This window comes from Manacus vitellinus, unplaced genomic scaffold, assembly GCF_001715985.3.
Source record: "Manacus vitellinus isolate BGI_N305 unplaced genomic scaffold, ASM171598v3 scaffold_9_pilon, whole genome shotgun sequence".
NCBI lineage: Eukaryota > Metazoa > Chordata > Aves > Passeriformes > Pipridae > Manacus > Manacus vitellinus.
Genome location: NW_021940917.1, coordinates 18724692 through 18743793, shown reverse-complemented (window position 1 = coordinate 18743793; position 19102 = coordinate 18724692). Strand labels below are relative to the sequence as shown.

At 36.4% G+C, this 19102-nt stretch overlaps 1 protein-coding gene across 1 annotated transcript in view; it reads right to left on the bottom strand.

Moving 5' to 3' along the window:
• The window catches only part of AUH (AU RNA binding methylglutaconyl-CoA hydratase), a 105851-nt gene that overhangs the window by 45138 nt on the left and 41611 nt on the right, over positions 1 to 19102 (bottom strand). The window contains exons 5-6 of the mRNA XM_029965462.1: positions 13409 to 13501; positions 12448 to 12504 (exon numbers count right to left, since the gene is read on the bottom strand). Coding sequence (XP_029821322.1) covers positions 12448 to 12504; positions 13409 to 13501 — 150 coding nt within the window. The remainder of the gene's footprint in view (positions 1 to 12447; positions 12505 to 13408; positions 13502 to 19102) is intronic.

The following is a 19102-nucleotide window of genomic DNA, read 5'->3' as shown; positions in this document are numbered from 1 at the left end:
AGATACCAGCAGCATTGCTGAACAGCCAGCTGTGTCACTGCACAGTAACAACTGTTTTATGATCACTGAACCCTCTTCCCTCAATGGCAGCAGCAAGCTTGTCTTTCCAGGGCTCTGGCCCATGCAAAGTAGAAAAGAGCTAACAGCTATTTTGGTATCGAGGACAACCCACAGCCACGAGCGACTGCCTGCCATGCCTGTGGCAAAAGACAATTCTAACTTCAACAGAAACACTGTGAGGGTGGGGACGAGAATAAAACTGAAACACCAGTAAATTCAAACTACTAATCTTCCTTTTATTTAGCAAGCATGACAGCAATATCATAATGTGTTTTTTCAAACAATTATGCATCATCTACACATGTTGAATTTCTGTACTGTTTCAAAGGTAACCAGTATGGTTGTCAGGTATAGTACTGTATAATGTGGTGCAAAACCACCACTTCAATCAGTTATCTCTCTCCAATAGTTACTTATTACCCGTATTTTCCTTTTGATTAAGTTGTTGCTTTGTTTTCATTAACAGTCAGACTCTTCTACATGATTAAAACAAAAAAATGTTGCATTGAACAGATATCCTATAACTAATCACCTGGTAGGGTGACCATGACTATTTCCAGATACTTCCTCAGCCTCTGTTAAGCCAGTGACAGATTGCAGTTATTAACAGGTCAGTGAATAAATTAATTCCAGGGCACTGAAAATTATGTTCATGAAATGAAAAGTGGCCTTGCTGACATTGCATCACTATTTCTAGACAGTGTGCTTGAACACCAAATAAATCTCACAACTTGGATGAGTGCCAAAAACTAGTGACCTAGTTTCATTAGTGTGGGAAAAGACTAGCAATTGGTCCTATGAGAGCAGATTACCAAAATAACTTCACACAAAAGCATTCCATAAAGAATTTTCTTTAAATCAGACATTTTCCAACCTAACAGATCACCGAAAACCTTGCCCTCCCCCCCAAAATGCCAGTCTGACATACATTACATTTTAAAGTTAAAATGCACTTCAATTACTCATACTGACATTCCTATACAAAATTCCAATTAGACCGAATAAACATTATCTTCTTTCCATCCCATTATCTCTTTCCATTTCATTCATAATAATTTAAAACTGTTTAAAATCAAAACAGCTCTTGCATTTTCAGTGAAAAATGTAACACTTCAGGCTTAAACAAAGAGTTTTACTAATATAAGTAAGTCTATTTTTAAGCACACAGTAATCTGCTCAGTAATCTTCCTTGATTAAAAATTCCTTGGCTTCTCTTCAAAAAACACACTGAGTATGGATGAGCTCAACAGCTGTCGACATAATTTTTAGGAACTTAGCAAGTATTGTTGCGTCTATACTAGCCCCCATTTATACACTCCAGCTGGTCCACCAGATCCCCACTCCCAGTCCTTCTCCCCCAGAAACATCTATATTGAGATGAAGAGATTTTGAAGAGGGGAATTTTAATAACAACACACAGCAGAAGACATTTCATCTTCTTTTCATCTTTCCAAAGCCTGTTGCCTTCTGTGAATTGCTTTCCATTCATTAATCCAGCAAAGTGCAGAAGGCAAACTGAAATACTATAAGAAAACTATTACAGCACCCGTAAAAATCCCAGAACATTCTTTCATAAGTCAGACTAGAACATGACATAAGTAGAGCAACGCAATTAGTTTCACCCAGCAATCCCTGCTTACACAAGTCTTTACTAACCCTTGCCAATGACAAAACCACAGCTCTTCCCTGTGTGCTGTGAGCAGTTGAGGGTCACTTGCACAATGGTTTATTTAATCACCTCAAAATTTTGGGGCTTCTTTTATCCTCCAGATTCCCTCTGGATTCACAACTACCGGAAAAAAAAAAGTACCAGAGGATGATCATAGATTTTGTAGGCTTTACTGTGGCAAACGCTGATGATGTCAATGGAAACTTTGAGCAAATAATGACATGGAGACCTGTGACTAAGTTTTGGAAGGACATACTCATCATTTAAAATTTCAAAAATGCTGTGGGAGTATCTGGGGAAAAAAACTGAACAGACTAAAAAGCTACATGGTTATGTTTCTAAAACCCATACTAATTATTTTAATCTTAATAAATAATTCCTTCAAGAGAATCAACAGGAAAATTTCAGCATCTTACTTCTTTCTCCTCAGTTACTAAAACTTATTAAGTCCTCATGTTTGCATCTCCAACCTGTCTTGTTTCTCTGCCAGTAACTTCCTGATCAGCATGCATTTTTTTTTTCTCCTTTTTATCTCCTACACCTTCTGTCTTTGCTTCTATGCCCAATCTCTTTGTAGGCTCCACCCCAAGTACTTGTACAGGCTATGGCAGTATCATAACTACATGCTGTCAACTGCAGACTTCACAAAGGGCAGGGATGGGAGACACATCACAGAAGCTGAGTCACTTTAAACTTAAAGGGTGGCTTATGGGCTGTTTGATTCTCACATATGGATGTTGCTTATCTCACCTGTGAGAATCATGCAGGTCTCCCAAACATACTTTTTATCTCATAACTGAAAAACACATTTGGTCATCACTTCCACAGAACTATTGGGAACTACTAAGGGATGTGTAATATGATCAGCTACATAACATTTGCATCCAACGTCTCATCTTCACCATCTTGCACTAAATTGTGTCTATCACTGTGCAGATTAACAAGCTTCTTAACACTACAAGGAGTATTTTCATCACCCTTTTTACACATCTCATTTAGTGACAAACCAAGAACTAAAATAAGAAGTCTATGTTTCTTGAGCTGTCAACGTACAGAGACAGGACAGCAACTAAGACTTCCAAAATTGCCTAGGCTGTATGAATAATCTTCTTTGCTCCTTTTATTTTGCTGTATTCAATTGCCCTGGTACGTTTTTCATGCACACATACTGAGAGTTTGGTAATGACATATTTCTGCTTGATTCTCTCACTGAGAGATAAAGTTAGATTTTTCCCTCGTCATCTCAAGGAATTAGAAAACAAGTTCCCAACACAGACTGACTGACTTACGCATTTTAATCTTCATTCATCATTGACTCTTTAAGGTTAATAATTTTCTCTACTTCACCTGCCTATTTTCTCTGTGTTTCCTAAAACTCCTAAGGAGTTCTTTCTCCTTACCACTTGTGCTACTGTAGACAGGAAGAATACAGAAAAAGCTTCATTAGTTTGTCAAATAGAGTGCATAAGTGAAGCTATAGGAAAAAAAGGAAATTATTGAGACAATATTTAATCTCTGACAATGAGCTGAAGCAGCAATGAGTCTCTATAATAGACAAACATGGAAAGGTAATCAGAAAAGTTAGCGAGCAATAAAATTCAGAGATGCTGACTGTGGAAGAAGCTGAGCCTAGAACTCTGAAGCTCAGTATTTTTGTTTTAGCCATAGTCCAACAGGAGAGGTTAAGACAAGTCAGTAGATATTAAGTTTAATTTGTCTAAAATGCAGCTTTTATTTTTCCAAAATGCAGTTCTTTTGAATTAAAAAAAAAGCAAAACCAAAAACAAACAAACAAACAAACAAGAAAACCAAACAACCTTCAGTAAGCCAACTTTTAAAAGAAAATTTAATGCAATTGTATTTTCCATATGCTGCAAATTTTTATGTTCGTCATGTCCCACTTTTCCCCAGAAACATCAGCTATTTTTACTCGGTCTTCTTTTTGTTCCCACATAAGCTTAGTAATGAGATATGGAAAGAAAATAATACAAAAACTTTACACGAAAGTGTGCAATTAGTTTTTATTAGGATTTTCAGTGAACAACAGAGCCTAAGATGGACACCAGATCCTGTTTTCAGGACACATTTGGGGATCACAAAGGTGGTCTTGTAACAAAGTACATCAGGTTTTGTACAACTTTTAAAACTAGTTCCAAACTGTGCAAGGGGGAAATCACATCATCAAAGGCATTCATGACTGATCCTTACGAGTGAATACAAAACTCATTCACCTGATCAGGTAAGTGTGTATAGAGATTCTTTTATCTTTTTAACTGACTTTGAAAAAATAAAGGGTTCCTTACCTAGCAGTGTTTTAGATCATTCTTTTATTCGTTTACTTTATTCTCTCCATGCCCTCTTCACTTGAGCACCCCAAGTGAATATAACCTCCTTTGCACCTATGCTACGAAACCTACTGTGAATTCCATTGATGTTGTTACAGACTGCCTAAACCATAATTTTATTTGGTGTCATACTATTCTATATATGTAGTAAGAAATATCAAGCTGCAAAAGCTCCAAAAAGTTTCTGTTTGCTTTCTTTTTAAACCTTCACTCCTTAGTTACCAACAGCACAGAAATGGTCCGAAAAGATACAAATGTGATATCCATGTTCACTGAAATAGCACCTGAACAGGACTTAAATCTGCATTATTTTAGGAGGATAAACAAATAATTTGTTGCATTCTTTTCATTTTTCTGGCTGTCATTCAAAAATGAGCAATCTATCAATCTCACAAAACAATTTTCAAACTCATGAAAGCACTCATATACCTATAATGAGGAAAGGAACTGAAACATCTCAGGTTGTAAGAACGAATTTTAATAAAAACAGTATTCAAAAAATCAATCTTGATATTAAGAGCAATGTTTTTATTCCCTCAAGACATGACAAAGGTCCAAAGAACATTCAACCATTGGTTGTTGCTACGGTTTGCTTTCTCCATTGGTGTATTTTACTGATCTCAGAACTTCTATGCTTTGCTTTCCAAGATCAAGTGCTCTTACACTTCCTCTAATGCTCAGCTTGGCTTCTGGGGCTCTCCTTTGTCCTTGTTTTACTTCTTCCCTCCTCTGCAGCATCAGGGGACTAACTAGACACAGGACATTGGAGATGCAGTGCTGACACTTATGATATTGAACTTTCTCAAACATTTGACTGTTAATTCTGATTTATCAACAGAACAGCTCTAAATTTAGGTCAGGCAGAGATGTTCTGCCACCTCTGCTAGAATGTCAGAAGTGGTCAATTTCTTACACTGAACTTGACATTCCAAATATCTCTACACAATTGCAGTCACTTGGGACACTCACAACAGCCTTGGATACCTCCTTTTTCTGTAGGAAGTACTAGCTGTGTTTTTAATATGGATTTGGAAAGTGTTCTACGGCTAAAATGCAAAGGGAAAAGCACAGATTGTTCCGAGGATCAATCTGTAAAGGTAAGTGTTGGAGATAACCTTCTTCATGCAGACACTGGGGGCAGTTCTGATGACACAGTTCCAGCACCTACCCTTCTGCTGAATGTTGCTACTACTTGTAAAATATTCTATTTAAAGAGACGAAATAATTTTGTATACGAAATTTGCAAAACATTAGGTTTATGTATGGAGCTTTTGCAGTGTTAGTATTGCAAGACATTTTGCAGCTTTGCCTAAACATCATTGCCATTACAACTGATCACAAAGCCTGGGGGAAAATGAGTCACTTGATGAAAATCAGTTAATTCTTATTTAAGAAAGGGAAACTGTAAGAACCACAATTCTCCTTAACTTACAGAAGCAGAACCAATTCACCCTCCTCTAGAAACATTCTATATATTGTGTTTAATTACTTTGAGGAAAAAGTGGATGTTAAGACATCTGTCTTCTATGCTATTAGCAATGTCTTATTTCAGGACATTTATTTAACACAACTCATAAAATAAACATTAAAACATATGAAAATGCAACTAGAGCTATCTAGACCTCAGATGACTGAAGAAAAACAGATAAACATTCCTGGAGAACTAATTCAGGAGGTTTACTGTATCAAATCTTAATAGGATTATTAAATGCTCAACAGTCACTGAGACCACAGTAAAAAAAGAAAAATTAAAAGTTTTTCTTAATTTTAAGTCAAAAAGAAGAAGAAAATGCATATGCTTGGTTTTTCCACAGTAAATAGATTTTTAAGCACAGTATTGATGAGATGCTGAAGATGTTGATTCAGAAGCTTGTCTTGTACTAGTATTTAATTTGTGAACTTTACAATACTAAAACTCTGACAAAAGCCTGACATAAGGAAACAGAAGAAGTAATAGAAGTCGAAAGAGACTTTATGGACTAACTGAAACAAAAAAGAAACAAACTCAAAGTTTACTGTTTCCTTTTGGGTTTTTTTTTTCCCAATCAGTCAGTCAGGACTAAGAGCTGAACTTTAAAAATGTAAGACTCTTACACAAGTGTCCTTATCTAATGCAAAAAAAAGTAGCCTATGTAAGAACTCAGGAGACCATATGAAAAAAGTAGAGAAGAAAAGAATAGGGTAGTGAGGGTAGGAATAAAGATGGACCAGACAGGTACAGGATTACCCGAGTAAGATATATAAGGTTATACAAAATAATCAGATTTTTCTAAGTATCTCTGTAATGATGTACTGTCATGTAGCACCCACATGCAGAAAAACTACACTAAATATACAGAAGCCTTTAAGTCCTACCTCAGACACTACCACAAACAGTGACACTGGAATTTTTTCAGTATTTGTCAAATGCAATTATTCCTATTCCTCTTGAAACTGAAGTATAGAAATCTAAACAATATCCTATCAATCTATTGTAATGTGCATCAGATTTCAACTTGAAATGTCTGACATTCAACTTAACCTTTACACTTGCCCGAATTGGACAATGACTGCTGTTAGCAAGATCAGCAAGATCACATTCTGTGTTTTTCACGTCTGGGAATTCCCTTGACATCTTTATCATCCAAAACAGAAAATTTTTTTCAACTCTAAAATAAATACTGCAACAGAGACCATAAGGTTGTTTTTAAAGCCAAGAATTAATACTTTCAGAGATAAGGAAAATACACTATGATTACGTAAATCTAGATTTCATTTTTACACTTATTTTCTTCCTGTGCAAAGAAAATTAATATTTCAGTATTCTTCCATTGGAGTTTATAATCTTATAATCCACAAGTACTATAATTTCCCCAAATGCAAGTTAAAGTTTAGAAAAACAGTCAAAGCAATACTGTTACCAAAGTGGAAAGAGAAGAACACAGAAATGCTTTCATTCCATCTCTCCCTTCTTCTACATTTTAATGACAAAATCAGTCCAGTCTGTTATGGCACGAAGCTTCAGTTTCACCTTTGGAAAAAAGGCTTCAAAGCAACTTTAAGATGCAGAAAGAAGATATAGCTTATTTACAAAGACTTTCTTAGAGTGTTAACAGAGTTGGTTTTTGTTTCTTTCCCTTTTTTTTTTTTTTAAGTCTTCTTCATAAAAAATGCTTTTAAATTGAACATTATCAAGGAAAACATGATCCCAGGGATTGTGTGTTGGGTTTTTATTTTAATAATAAAGAGTGGAAGACAGTTTGGTAATTAAGTAGTTGGATTTTTATGAGGAGCATAGAAGAACAAAGGCAAAATGATGATGAATTGAACTAAACCTTGCTAATCAAAATGCTTTCATAAACAAAACAAATAGAAAAAAAACAGTGACAGCTATACAAATGCAGGCCAGTAGCTACAGTTTTTATCCAGCAGGGTCAACTTATCTGCTGACACAAGTGTATTAATTTCAATGAAGTTCTATTATTTTATTCTGGTTTGTTTTTTTTTTTTTTTTTGGTGAAAACATAACTGTGGATTTATACCAATACCTTTACCTTACAGATGACACTTTCACAGAAATAAACTGCAAAAAGGAAGCACAAATTATTTTTTATATATATACCTGTCTTTCCCACTTCTTGTTATCACAGAATACTTTCCCCTGTCCAACTAATATCTCTCGCTCTGTTAACAGAGTAGAAAGTTTATGTATATCGTTTACAAGCATTTCTGTCTCCTCACCACAGATCCATTACTGAATGGTACATAAATAAGATACAAACAAATAAAAGCAGATCTGCCAGCAAGGCATCATCTATCAATTGCAGACTTAGTATGATATCCATTGTGAAAATCCAGAGATAAAAAAACAGAAATACATTATGGATGGAGACAGTTTTAAAAACTTACAAAGCAGAAAAACAAGGGACTTCAACAAACTAATGCTCCAAAAGACAATTTTTGGCTAAGGAGAAACTTGTCACTGAGAAACACTTCCTTTGCAAGTTGAGAGACATGAGAAACTATATTCAATTAATGACAGATGTTTGCTTTCTTTTTACTTCAGTTTGGGAAATAACAACAGAGAGAAGGAATACTTTTGGTTTTGTGCGCAAAAAAGACTCTTCCTACACTGAGTTCCATACAGACACAGAATTACACAGAAAATAACTTGTTTAAACAGCTTTTTGACTAAGAGATGAAAAAAATATAACTTCTTTTAGAGATGAACAGGCTTGAGAAAAGTTACTCTGACAGATAACAAGCATTGCCTCAAAATGCAAAGCTAATGAAGTCTGGTTTCTCATGAAATCCTGTCTCGTACAAACTCATTGCTATCCAGTGAGATGAGGATTCTGATTGAAACATTATCCACAGCTAAGACATGCATGGCACCTCCCTCCTGTGCTCTTTCTTTCATGCCCAAGAATAGGTTAGTTCATGCTGAAACTTTTTCATCTGAGGACAATAAAATTTTCCCTTCATCTGGCCACCTACTTGCAGTAGAATTCTAGGGACTGTCTTTTTTTTGCAGCCTCTAAACCACAAATTAGACCACAACGGGCTAACAGGCACCAAGTTCACAGGCAAGAAAATTGAGGAAGGGAGGGGATGAACAGCCAAATACACACTCTCAAGTACAATACAGCAGAGAAGAAACAGTCTAAGACATTCCTGGACTATGTGGAAGATAATTTTCTGACACAGTTGGTACATAAACGAAGAGGCAAGGTGCCTCACTGCTGTTTGTGAACAGAGAAGGATGATGTGAGGGTCAGAGGCCATCTGGGGCACAGGTGATCGTGAAATGACAGTTTTCAGTTCTCAGGGCAGTAAGGAAGTGGGTCGGCGGAACTGCCACCTCAGACTTCCCGAAGGCAGACTTTGGCCCGTTTAGGAGACTAGTTGACAGAGTCCCTTCAGAGGCAGTCCTGAACGGCAAAGGTTTTCAGTAAGGCTGGACATTCTTCAAGAAGATCCTAAAGGCACAGGAAGCAGGCTGTCCCCATGTGCCAAAAGAAGAATCAATGGGAAAGAAGACCAGCCTGGCTGGACAGAAAGCTTTGCTGGAACTCGATAAAAAAAGGAGATAGTAATAGTGTCTGGTAGACTTTCTTAAGAAAACAAAAATCATCAATATTCATTTTCCACCATCAAGTTACCAGGCAATTTTCTCTCTGTTACACACTTCCACTAGTTCTCTGAATCTTGACTTCCTTATTAGACAGTGGGATGTACTGAAGAGAAAAAAGAGAAAGGTTTTCTACTTTCTCTAGCTCACATTCTAGCAGTTAAGCTTTTTTCCATAGTGGAGAGAACTGGATTTAAATATCCGAAGGCATAAGAATAATCCTGCTCCCTCACAACCTGAACAGCTGGCCTGTGAACTATTGTATGTATGCTGTCTGCCATGGATGAATTTTCGAAGGAGATTCAACCTGCTCACCAATACAGTACCAGCAATACAGCATGCTCTATAAATGTCTGCTTGGTTGAGACCCTCAGCAGACTTAGGAGGAATGATTCATTTTGGTTCACTGCAATTCAGCCAACCACCACTCAAACTTATCCTTTAGAAGGTTGCAGTACTTCTGTGCTTATTCAAAAGCAAAATTTCCTGCACCTGGGATATTTCACAGAATCACAGAATATGCTGAGTTGGAAGGGACCCACGAGGATCATTGAGTCCAACCCTTAGCCCTGCACAGGACCATCCCCGAGAGTCACACCGTGTGCCCAGGAGTGTTGTCCAAGCATTTCCTGAACTCTGTCAGGCTTGGTGCTGTGCCCACTGCCCTGGGGAGCCTGTTCAGTGCCCAACCACCCTCTGGGGGAAGGACCTTTTTCTAATATCCAACCTAAACCTCCCCTGACACAGTTTCAGGCCACTCCCTCGGGTCTTGTCTCTGGTCACCACAGAGCAGAGATCAGTGCCTGCCCCTCCTCTTCCCCTCCCAAGGAAGTTGTAACTACAATGAGGTCTCCCCTCAGTCTCCTCTTCTCCAGCTGAACACACCAAGTGCCCTCAGCCACTCCTCACACGCCTTCCCCTCAAGGCCCTTCACCATCTTTGTTGCCCTCCTTTGGACACTCTGTAATAGCCTAATAACATTCCTATATCATGGTGGCCAAAACTGCACACAATATTCAAGGTGAAGTCATTTGTGTTAAAACTGGTTGGTCACTAGACAGCACCTCACTCAGTCTTTTGATGGCCACATTTCAAAATCGGATGGAATAAAACATAACGTACAACAAGGTCCAAAACATGTCCAGCTGATATGTCCTGAATCTATATTTTAATACTATTCTAGTAACATTCTTCTAACACAGCTTTTCAATTGTATCTTTGTAGGGCTTTAAAAAGCAGACCTCCCCCAAATAAATGTTTTGCATATAGCCTCAAATACTCACATTAATTATCACCCAAGTTAAAATTTTCACATCTATCACATAGTCCTGGCAGCTCACAGAACAGAATAAACCCCATAGTTTGCTATAGCATAGGGACCCAGTTCAAAGAAGCAACACAGTTTGTCAGAAGGTTTCAGGTGTGCTACATGGCAGCAGAAACCTATGGAGGCCTCTTAATGGCTCCAGCTCACTTTTCAGCTCCACTTCCCAGTTGTTTTGGCTCAGAGCAGCCTGAAGTAAACATGTAAGAAAACATTCACTGTAAGAAAACATTCCATTAACCCATGAAACCTGTGGTTCAAGTGTGCACATCTGGCTTCTCTACCTAAATGAGATATGCAAAATATTCCTTCACTCAGTCTTCACCTTCTGGTGACAAAAAGTATGATCAGTTACTCTTCAGATGACGAGATTTAAAAGGGATGAGCCACTGTGATTGCTCAACAGAACAGGACTGGTGCAAGTACAGGCTGAACAGGAAAAGGTTGTGATAAGCTCAAATGTAGTTGGCAAAAATAGTCGTAAGAAAGGCTGATATGAATATGGAAAAAAATTCATCTTTGAACATACCCCAAAATGTTTTAAGTTTAAAAGGCAATGTAACATGGCGAAATCTGTCATATTTTCAAGGAGCTGAAGACATATGCCAGAATCATTATTTTAGGATGAGAAAAAAAAAAAAAAGAAAGATTTTTCAGACCTTAGTCTTTGAATAGCAGTAAAATATTCTGAATGAAACTAACAGTGAGTCAGTTACCTAGCATTTTAAGGTAAGAGCATAGAAGTTTGAAACATCTATAATTAACTGAAGACAGGGAAACAAGACAACCTACAAAAGTTGAATAGTTTTCAACTTTTTCTCCATATACTGAGAAATTTGACCTGACTTTCTTGAATTGGAGCAAATGTCTCCAATACTGTCCTGCTGTTCTTAGAAGATGGAGTGGAAGGACAAAGAGGAAAAATTTTCAACAAAGATAAGCAACATAAACTCCTGTTTTATTCTTCACTGGGACTTATTGTCAAGGCATGTTACTTCAAGACAACACCACTACAAGGAAATATATCTTTAAAATCATCTGCATTATTATCTTTATCCACTGCTAAAAAGAGACCAGTCTTCAAGCACAGCTCTGTTTTCTTTATGTATAATGTAGCTCAGAATGGTATCTGCAATGGTATCTGTTAGAACTGGATATACTGCTTTCAGAATAGGTTCGACCCACTAGAAAGAAAACAGGAGTAAAGAAACAAAACAGAGTTCCCTAGAGCTTCCAGAAATGAAGGCCAAAAGTCAAAGGAATGCACTTTTTTCTAAATTATTGTCCTTTTCCCAGACCAGCAAATACCTTAAATAAAGTAAAACAATTTAGACACAAAATAAAACCAAAAGGTTTTGTAACACACAGACCTCTCTGAACATTATTTATTACACAACTTGCATTCACCCTGAGTCCAGGAAAAGCCAGTCAACTGGCCTTCCAAATATAAAAGAGGTCTTTGCCTCCAAAAATCTCAAAAAATTCACAGCTATACTATCACATTTATTCACAGATATACTTTCATTTCTTTACAACCAATTTAAAATCAGCATGAAAACAGAATTCGAATTCTAAAGCACCAAATGTTATGTAAAAGTGGATCATATTTTAAATCACTGCTTTCGTACACTGACAGGTTTTTTCTCACCTGACCTTTTACAGAATTTACAGAATCACCTGTCATTTACAGAATCACTCAATATTGACTTAGTTACTGAAGACTTTGTTTAAAAACATAATATGCAAGTGCTCCTCCCTGAAACCAAGAAATACACCTTTTAATTATTTTTTTTAAAATAATACCAGCACTAAGCTGGAAAACCTGCTATGATCCTTAATAGAAATATAAAAATAAGCAGAAACTCATAAACAGAAATTCAAAATACTAAGATCATGTGTTATTTAGTTATCCATGGTAGTAAAAGCAAAACACTCATACCTGCACCTGGAATGATTGCCAACTTCGTTTCAACTAGGCCCATTTTAGCAGAAGAGGCTAAAAAACAGAATGTGAAGGAGTTCTTACCATAACCATAGGAGACAAAAATCTATGGAAATATTATATATGACCTACAAGTTTGTTAATTTATTACATTTCCTTGAAAAAGAACAATAAATCACTTTAAAAAGCATTTGTTTACAAAAATCTTCAAATAGATTCAACTGATCTGCCATTAGTAAAAGATCCAACTACTTCCATCAAGGCAAGTTCAGTACCTTACTAGTTTTCATATAGCAAGTAAGCTATTACAGAGACTTGCTTCCAAATGTAAAATACTAAAAGAAAGAGGCTGCTATTACTTAACGTCTTAAAATGGGGTAGAATTCTTATCTGATTATTTGAATTCTTGAGGTGACAGAATATTCTGTAAGGTCAAATAGACCCCGAATTTCTGGCAACAGTTCAGGACAAAGTTTCCATTTACTTTCCATCAATTGGCTTTACAGTTCTGACAGCTTATTAGCTAACGGTGCCCCTTTTCAAGTGTTGCTGTCACTTTTGTAACTTAATTTCTTGTGTAATAATACTCTCACTAGCAACTTTTGCTTTTTGCCTGCACTCTGTTTAGATAAAATGAAATCTCCATCCAGAGCACTTCAAATTCATAAGAATAAATAAAATATGAAAATAATTACATAACCCTTCTGGCAATACTGATAAAATGAGGGTCATAAGAATGAAATAAACATGTAATAAAACCAATCCAACTATCAGTGATGTTTGAAATTAAACATTAGCAAGTACTTAGACAGGTTTCTGCTTAAGTCCTTTAAAACAATGGGTTATAAACAATGTCAAATACAAAGTAAGTTTTATAAGACTGTTGTCAACACATGGATTAGTCAATCCATCTGTAACACTAATAATTCTATATTCTAAAAACAGGATTCAGACCTACCTGCCACCCGTATATCACAGGCTAATGCAAGTTCCAGGCCACCACCTAAGGCTGTTCCATCTATTGCAGCAATAGTAGGTACAGGCAGATTGGCTGAAAAAGAAAGCATCAGTTAAAACCAGCCTCACAAAGAAGATCTCTGAAACACCATTTCATTACATTTCGTTCATTGTACAGTCATAGTATGGGAAAAAATTGTCATCAAACCAACTGTGATGAAAAATTGATTGATCAACAACGCTTTGGGAAAAAAAAAAAATTACCCCGCCCATCACTCCGTGGCTGAATAGGTTTGCAAGCCTTTTTCTCTGGCTTTGGCTCACTTTTTACAAAAACCTGAAAGTAAACTTCAAGAATGTAGATAGCAGAGCTAGACAAACAAAAAACAGGGGTACTTGGAAAAAGCACTCAGATAAACAGTCCCAGTTGGAAGGAGGTGTCTCTTCACAGCCACCTGCGATGCTGGCACAGCTGGAAGCTCTCTGTGCCTTAACACTCCCAGACCACCACTGGCAACAGTGGCCACCACTCTCACCCCTTTCCTCCTGTAAAACAGCAGCTAACAGCACAATGGAGGTGGGAAAGTCTTCAGTCTGACAAACAGATGCACGTGCTGTCAGTACACACGAGAGGCTCCAGAGGCCTGTGCAACCATGGCACGGTTTGTACGTAATTCATCATCAGTGTTCTGACACAGGAGAGTCATTCAAACATTAAGCCTAAAGTACTGCCCTTCACCTTCTGCAAGTTTAAGTTCTCTTCATCCTTCTTCACCACCAACTCAAAGTTTGATAAAAAATGCATTTTCACTTGAGAAATAAAATTGGATATTACAGTTTTAATTATATTTAATATAACGTTTACCACAAGCTATCAATTTTAAACTATACTCAAACAATATTTCAGTAGTACATTGTTCCTATTAAAGTTTCAAAGATAGTCAAAAGCAATTAATCAGCTGGACACTTGGGTGTGCAGCTTGTGGAAATGCTAAGCCAGCTCCTGACAGCAGTAGCTTTTTCTGCAGATGTTAAAACAATATTTTCTTTGTTTTAATGTTTCAATTACTTGAATTCAAAGACCAATTCATTCAGTTGGAAACTGAAATAGAAAAAAAACTTCTGTCAACATATAAATGAAAATGAAGTGTGAGAGACTTAATTCCTTTTAAAATCTAAAAGGATAATACAACAAAAGTGATTAATTTGATGTATTAATTACAAATAATACTTCCTTTTCATAGTGAACTAGCTCATTCTTAATTTTAGAAATTTTGCCACCTAGCTTACCTTTCTCCTTTGTGACAGAGATACTTCAGATAATTTAATTTAAAAAAAATTCCAATTAAATGTTAGTGTACATGAGCATGTCAATTAGTATACAAACCTAAAGTTACAGAATATACAATTAAATGAAGGCTATTTTAGTGGTAAATTTACACACTTTTATGATTAACAACTAATGAAATATCCAATTGTCTTTAAGAAAAGAACAAAAACACAGCAAAGCTTTTCAATATCGTAACAGATGCTTTAAACCAAAGTCCCTTGGTTGCTGGTTTAGATCATGATTAATAGTGATTATCTGAATCAATTTCAATGTCAAAAGAGATTAGTGACTGTTTGCAACACCAAGCTCTTCCAGTGACTTAAAAGAGCTCAAGGTATCCATTATACTTGCCATCTACCACAGAAGGCATAAGAGACAGAGGAATAGGAGTAAAACCTGCTCTTTCTCTATTCACTTCTTCTTAGTGATATGGAAAGGCCACTCTCATTTCCAGCAGGGCCAGGTTGCTGACAGAAACTAGTTAACCCCGTCAACACAACTAATCTGCCAAACAGCCCTGCAATCTTGCTAGCTGACACAGCTAGTCCTTCTCTTAAAGGAACAGGCCTTTGCCACAGGTAAATGGAAAATAATTTGCCTGAGTCATTGTTAACTGCAGCTTCCAGCAGTTACTGCCCGTATGAATGTTCCAGTTATCAGAAACTGGCAAACAGTATCTTGAGCACTATCTGCATGACTTTGCAGTACTCCAAGGCAGAATACTTTCCCTAAGATAAGCAAGTTCCAGAATTAGCTATGGTGCAATTCAAGTAGACTATTACACATGGAAATGAAACTTGGGAAATGAGTATTATAAACCGGCTTTGTTTCAAGAATTACAGCCAGCATTCCTTTAAGGAAATAATAAAAAATAATAATTCAAGGAGAGAAAAAGCAGTTTGATAAAGTATGTTAGAATCATCACTTCCCAAGAAGTGAATTTTAAAGGATCATCTGACGTGGAAGCTGACAATGAATGAAAGGCAAAATACAAATTCTTTGTAATAGCTTGGTGCATATCTCTCAAATGAATTGGAGAAATTAATCCTTTTAATATGTTCCTGTGAAGCATCAAAAAAAAGTAACACAGAAATAAGTTAGCAATTGCTCAGGACTGTAAACTGAGTTTCTAGGCTATTAGAACTTGTAACCAAGGGCAAAGTTTCTTGGAATATTAATATTTTGTAGCACAAGAGGCATTTTACTAACTTTAATACACAACTGCCAAATCTGTTGAGCCCATAACAAAAACAGAGATCATGTTTGACAAATAATGCCCTGTAGACTTAACTGAGTCAATGCACTCAAATTTTAGGAACAATAAATTATGTAAATAGACAAGTCAACCTCCAAAATTATTCTACGTGAAAACGCTCATTTGCTATGAGTGATAAAAAAAAATATTTAGAGCTTTGCCAAGATGCCTAGTGGTTTTATTCTTTAACATTCCACATTTTTGCCACACTTTGAATAACAAAATATAAATTTCAGGAAATTTGTGCACTACTAATCATTATTGCTAAATTCTAGATCTGGTACAGGTTTATCAATGTGCAATCATGAGCTGCAGAGTGAAGTCAAAAAGGAATTATATATATATATATATATAAAAGAAACAAATTAACTAAACTAAATGTGAGTGTACAATACACAGACAAGGGTAGACCATGTATATAGACAGATTAATGTTGTTGTTAGAAGTAATTAAAAAGACTGAGTAACAAGCAGCATTAAACTTTAGTCAGAGAATTTCACTGAGCTACCACAGTACATCAAAGTGTGGAATATGAAGAACGCTAAATAATAAGATAGTTCATTAATTAATTCATAAAAGATTACTTCACACATCTATTGTATTGTAAAACATGCTGCAAATTCTGTAAAGACACTTCCATTTTGCATGCAAAACATGTCCCAAGCAAAAACCATTCAAGACATTATCAGGTACAGTGACCAACAGGTAAATTGAAGAACTTCAATAAGAGAAACTACACTTCGTAACATTATATACCTAAACTAAACCCACAAAAAGGTCAAACAAAAGTTAGAAAATATTATATACAGCAATATAAAGAAAGGGGCCTGTTTCCTACTCTGCACTAACTGTGAATCTTCAGATCAGCTTCAGGACTACACTCCTGCTAAACAGATATGTCACATGTAGTTTTAGATTACGCTGACCAGCAGCATCTTGTAGACTTGGGATACCTCCTGCTCTCCTGTGACTTCCATTACTGAAACATATAGAATAGAGTAAGCTAAACTCTCCCACAATTTTGCCATCAGTACAGGATGTCAAAAAAGGAGCACTCTGCAGCTAAGTACATAAAAACACATGTAATGTGTTGGAAGTAATTTCAAAGAACTGGTTTTTCTGAAGCATGTAATGTTGTTTCACCTTTAAGTGGCTTTCCACAAGATGTCCACTGCTGGTGACTAACAAGGGATTTCCTTTCTGCTTAGAGATGATGATATGATGAACAACAGGCACATAAATACAGGCATCAGGTCTGGAGGACTTGACCACTAAATAGTTTCTCAGATGTGTGTCACAAAGCCCACACAGCTGATTCATATTACTGCGGACACTGATATTCCCCAAATAGAAAGCAGAAGTTGCCTGGATTCTACTAACCTGAATCATATCTGACTATTTAGTTCTCTGACTAATTCATTAGGAAAGTTCTTATAAAATTACAGCTATGTAAGATAATAGCTGAGATGGAACTGAACTACACGTGATACTTTCGCAGTAACTTTCAAGCAGCCTTTTTCACGATCTCACTTTCTCACTATTGACAGAAAATAAGTGGTCTGATCAACCAGGAAAAATCTACTTTCCACAGTTACTTAGGAAAAAGGAAGGAAGAAGTGCAAGGAATGAATACATAGAGTAAAACCAAACCAGCAAAAATTTATATATGAAAGTAGCCTTGCTTTTATGAAACATTATATACAGTATATTTTACATAACAGGCAATAAACACATTCTTTAGATGGTGTCCAAGGACTCAAAGGAAGACCTATCACCAATACTGGTCTCTTACTGATAGTTCCTGAAACAGGCATCAGAAAAATAATACAGTTATCCAGAATTCCAGACTTCATGATTTGTGCTCCTGGTCAACCTACATGAACTTGTCCAGACTGATTAAATTAAAATACATAACAACCAGAAAACAGAGTTACTGATGCAGAATGTGTCAAATTCAAAGAGACCAATCTTCCAAGAGCATCTCCCTTGCTTGCCAAGTAAATTTATACCTGTAATATTTTCTGTTAGCAACTGTATCACATACTCATATAAAAACAAAAAAAATTCCAGAGCGAGGCACAAGATATTGTGAGATGCAGACTGTTCGAGTACCAATGAAGTATATGAGAATCACACATTTGTAGCTTGGCAGCAGTTACAATCAACCTGTGGGATAACTGTAGTATTCCTTTCTTATAGCTAGGATATAGGAGTCATCATTGAAGAACTGAAGTCCAGTAGGCATAGAATTCAGTTTCTCCTAAAGTAAAATGTTTGCGCTGTTACTGCAGCAACAGTTCATGATTCCCATGAATCAGAAAATTCCATGAAAGCCCACTCAAGCCCTAACAATGCACAAATTCTATATGGTCCCCTAGAGACAATTAACTTCTATTTTTGAAGTACTCTTTTACAGATTAGGACAAATATATTCTATTCAACTAATTTTAACAGTCAGAATCTGGTATTTAGGAACATTCAAATGCAGCCCCATTTTAAAGCTTGCCTTTTTATGCATTTGATATGAAACACTAAAATAAAGACAGTCACCTTAACTTCCCTAGCTAATCCTGTGTTGTCCTATACCTGCATAATGTTCAAAAAAGTCCTTATTGTTCATCCCTCATCTTACTTCAGTGACCTCTGGCAATCAATCATCAGAAAGAACAGCTATTCAGACATAAATCAGAAGCTGGTTACTACCTCTGGTACCTACCAAACAGATTCATAAGCTTGACTTGTCTTTAATTATGAAAAGAAGAATTCTTTTTTTCTGGTACTGACTGAAAAGAAAGTAGTGAGAGTACTCTATTTGCCTCAAAAACTATGAGTGTCCAACTAAGACAGAAGCAGCAAGAGAATTCAATTTTACATGACAGTGGAACTGAGTTCCCACAGAACCAAAAAATAGATGGTCCAACCTATTTATTTCACAGGTGCGTTTCTGATTATTTGACAAATAAGGCTGATTAGTGAACAGCTTACTAGGACAAACAACATCAGGAGTCATGTCCAGCAGCTCATTTTTCCTTCTGAATAATGGATTTCCTAGAACATAAAGCAAGGAAGATGAATTGTCTAAAAATACCCTGCATACTGTGTGTATGATA